This window comes from Bubalus bubalis, chromosome 24 (genome assembly GCF_019923935.1).
Source record: "Bubalus bubalis isolate 160015118507 breed Murrah chromosome 24, NDDB_SH_1, whole genome shotgun sequence".
Classification (NCBI taxonomy): Eukaryota; Metazoa; Chordata; class Mammalia; order Artiodactyla; family Bovidae; genus Bubalus; species Bubalus bubalis.
Genome location: NC_059180.1, coordinates 1487272 through 1491086, shown reverse-complemented (window position 1 = coordinate 1491086; position 3815 = coordinate 1487272). Strand labels below are relative to the sequence as shown.

General features: G+C 67.5%; 1 protein-coding gene across 1 annotated transcript; it reads left to right on the top strand.

Moving 5' to 3' along the window:
• The first annotated feature begins 327 nt into the window (after positions 1–327).
• GRIFIN (galectin-related inter-fiber protein) lies at positions 328–3224 on the top strand. The gene is made up of 5 exons (XM_044935990.2): positions 328–1879; positions 2029–2108; positions 2203–2362; positions 2755–2921; positions 3058–3224. Exons 1-5 carry the CDS (start codon positions 1868–1870, stop codon positions 3071–3073), a joined length of 435 nt encoding a protein of 144 aa, XP_044791925.2. The 5' UTR covers positions 328–1867; the 3' UTR covers positions 3074–3224.
• The last annotated feature ends 591 nt before the right edge of the window (positions 3225–3815 follow it).

Below are 3815 nucleotides of genomic sequence, written 5' to 3'. Positions count from 1 at the left end.
AGGTCCCCAGGCTGGAGCCAACAGGCAGGTTCCCCACCCTGCCCGCTCCAGGTTCAGTGGCCGACAGGCAGCGCGGTCCCCATAGCCCTCCATATAGGGGGAGGCTGAGGCTCAGACTGGGACAGGCCTGCTGAATCAGGGGTCCTCAGGCTCCTCACCCAGCCAGGGATCTAGGCCACTGAGTCCCGAGGGCCCTCTGTCAGGTCCTCTGCTGACCTCAAAGCCAGGAGGCAACAGCCCAGGGCGCTGCATCCACCCTGGGCTACCCTCCCTGCCTGGGGGAGAGGCTGGGGGCACAGACGGCAGTGTGCAGCTGGGAGGACTGCGCCCAGAGGCCACTGGCTCTGGGCTCCCCGGCATGCTGGAAGCCTGCTCAGGACTCCTGAGTGCATGCTCTGCCCACCCCGGACCGTGCCATCCCCAGAATCCAGGCCCCAAGCATCTGCCTCGCAGCAGGACAGGAGGCAGGACCGGGAGGTGCAGAGGCAGGAAGGGGCTTCACCCTTTCTCAGATCCTCGGGGAGGCAGGCCCCAGGATGGCCCGGCTGGGTGGGGCCCTGGATGTGGGAGTGGACAGGCCCGTGTCTGAGGCCCGGGAGGCCACAGTGGGCGGCCTCACCTCCACTGCCCAGGGCTGCCCCCTGCAGGCCCTGCCGGCCCTGACCAGCGCCCCACCTGCAGGGTAGGATGAAGCTGGCGCATGCCCACAGGGGTCAGGACCACCTCCTCGTCCCTTCCCATTACCACCACACCCATATCAAAGTGACAGGCACAGGGGGAGGCCAGGTGGGACCCAGCAGGGGGAGAAGGGAAGAATGACCCGAGGGGAGCTGGGGACTGGCAATCCTGCTGCCCTGGGGGACCAGATAAACCCCGGCCTCTGCGAGGCTGGGCAGGGAAGAGCAGCAGTGCCAGGAGCCACACACTCAGCCTCACACACGACACCCCCATGCCCGTGGGCACACCACACCCCAGACCCGTGGGCACATCACACCCCCACATCCAGCGTGCACATCGTCAACCACCTGGTCCCACACTCACCACACATCTGCACGATCATCTGCACACTTACTTGCACACTCACTGCCCACGCATTGCACGCCCCCCATCCCCCACAGCAGCCCTGGGGCTCTGTTTGTCCAGCCTGGCTCCTCTCTGGCTTGGCTCCCTGGACAGTCCGGCCAAGACGCCCCCTTGGCCGCCCGGAAAGCCTGGGGAGACTCTGCTTGTCTCCCCCACATGCTCCCAAGGACCTCAGCCTGGCCTGCTCCACGGTCAGCTGAGGGGGCTCAGGAGCAGGCCAGGAGGGGTGTGGGGGTGTGGGAAAGGCCCCCCACCCCGTCCACCGCCAGCGCCCTGGAATTCGCTGAGCACAGCGGCCAGCCTAATCCCTGCTCTGCCCGCAGGGTGGCTGAGCCCCTGGAGCGGGGCAGCCAGGAGAGGCCGGGCTGGACTGGGGGGCTTGAGTCACCAGGCGGCTAGACGGCCCCAAAGTCCAGGGCAGGGTGGGTAGGCCTCCACTCTTGACCAGATTGGGGAGTCTGGGTCCCCGAGACCCTGGAGGCTGTGGCTGACTGGGGGGCTGCCTGGGCCACACCTTGCCTCCAAGAATGGAGGAGAAGTGCTTTCCTGGGAGTCCTCGGAAGTGGAGTGAAGCCTGAGAGCCACGCAGGCCCCCGAAGAAAGGGGGTGGGGAGGGGGCCACCCTGTCCCGGAGCTGGACTAGAGGACCTGCTGGTGGGGGAGGGCGAGAGGCTGAGGGTGCAGGGAAGGCCGGTGACCTCATCCCCGGGGCGGGGCCCTGCGCCCCCGCCCAGCCCAGCCGCTATATCCCCAGGCTGCGCAGCTCCCCACGGAAGCCGGAGAGATGGCCCTGCAGGTGGGTGAGACCTGGATTTGGGAAGGAGGGAACAGAGCCCGGTGGGGCACCGGGCACGGGCCCCAGGCCGTGGGGCCTCCTGGGGGAGGGGGTACCCCAAGGAGAGGAGGCCCGGCACCCAGGGCCTCTGCCGCCCCTTTCGTCTGCAGTTTGAGGCCTTCCACGCGGGGGGCCTGGCCCCGGGCTGGAACCTGCTGGTGCAGGCACACTCTGACTCCGGAGAGGACCAGTAAGAGACCGTGCCCTCCCCTCCCCGTGTCCCCTCCTCGGCCTCCGCGGGGTGACCGCCCAGCCGCCCTCGCCAACCCCATGGTGCCCCCCAGGTTTGAGATCAACTTCCTGTCCGAGACGGGCGACATCGTCTTCCACATCAAGCCCCGGTTCTCCAGCGCCACCATGGTGGCCAACGCCTTTCAGGGCGGTCGCTGGGGCCAGGAGGAGGCGTCCAGCGTCTTCCCACTGGTGCTCGGGGAGCCCTTTGAGGTGAGGGGCTGGGGTGAGCCCCTGGGAGGTGGGGGAACCCGCGCGGCGGGAGGGGGAGGCCCGTGGGGTGGGGCCGGGAAGCGGGGGCGCCGTCTGTGGACGCACCCGGGCCACCTGCTGCTTTGCGCTGAGGCGCCCCGTGCCCCCGGCTTCCAGCAGCTCTGCTGGCCCCGCTGGGGCTCCGGCTGAGTGGGGGGCTGATTGCAGATGCTTACAGGGGAGAGCCAGTTCGGCAGTCTCCCTGCTGGGTCTGGGGCTGCAACCCCTGGCTGCCAGCCACCGCTCTGAGGCGAGGAGAAGGGGCCCCAGCTGGGGCTCTGAACCCCTGGGGGGCAGGCCTGCATGACGGGGGCTCCGCATGCTGAGGGGACTCCGGGCCCGCCTGCCCCCAGATGGAGGTCACCTCGGACGCGGAGCACTTCCACGTCCATGCCCAGGAGCACAAGGTCCTCCAGTTCGCCCACCGCCACAGGCCGCTGGCCGCCGTCACGAGGGTGCAGGTGCTGAGTGACCACCGCCTGGCCCAGGTGGAGCTGGCCAGGAAAGGCCTGAGCTGGGGGTAACGTTCTGCCCGCGGAGCATCTTCACCCGGGATCCCACCTGCCTGGGAGGGGTCTGTGGGCCTGTTCGGGGCGGGGGGATGGGGTGGGGACGGTGGGTGGGGCTGGACCTGAGGCGGGGGCCGATGCTTGCAGGGCTGGGGGCTACTGAGCTGTGTCGGAAGTCCCAGGATCGAGCCTTGGCCGTTGACCCTCTCACATCCAGTGAAGCCCACCCTGGAGAAGCTGGGGGGAGAGGGCTCTGTGGTTCTGGGACCCCCATTTCAGCTCCACATCCAATAAAGTTTAAGTAGGCTGCAGAAGCTTGGCTGCTGTGAGACGGGGGTGCGCCAGTGCGGGCTGGGGGCAGAAGTCCCTGAGACCTGTGTCTTGGGGATGGTCTGACCCTTAACTCACCCCCAGGACATAGGGGTCTGGGGGGCTGCGATGGACACAGGCTTGGGGTTGTTGTTACTGTTCAGTCGCTCAGTTGTGTCTGACTCTTTGCGACCCCGTGGACTGCAGCACGCCAGGCCTCCCTGGCCTTCACTGTCTCCCGGAGTTTGCTCAAACTCTTTTCCATTGAGTCGATGATGCCATCCAACCACCTCATCCTCTGTCACCCTCTTCTCCTCCTGCCTTCAGGGGGGAGTCCTCCTCTAGGGGGCGGGGGTGGAAGTGGTGATGAGATTAGGAGAGGGGAGGGCTCCTGGCCTGAAGGTCCCAGCTGGTCCTCACCCAGGACACCGGAACTCACACCCTCCAGCTCTGCCCCCTTGGGAAGTCCCAAAACTGTCTCCTCACCCTGCTACTCAAGGGGTGGAGGGAAGGGGTCCCACCTGGACAGAAGTGCCCTTCTGGGTGTGTGGGGGGGACAGGGGAGCCCTGGGGGCCACGTCTAGGGAGAGTGCACA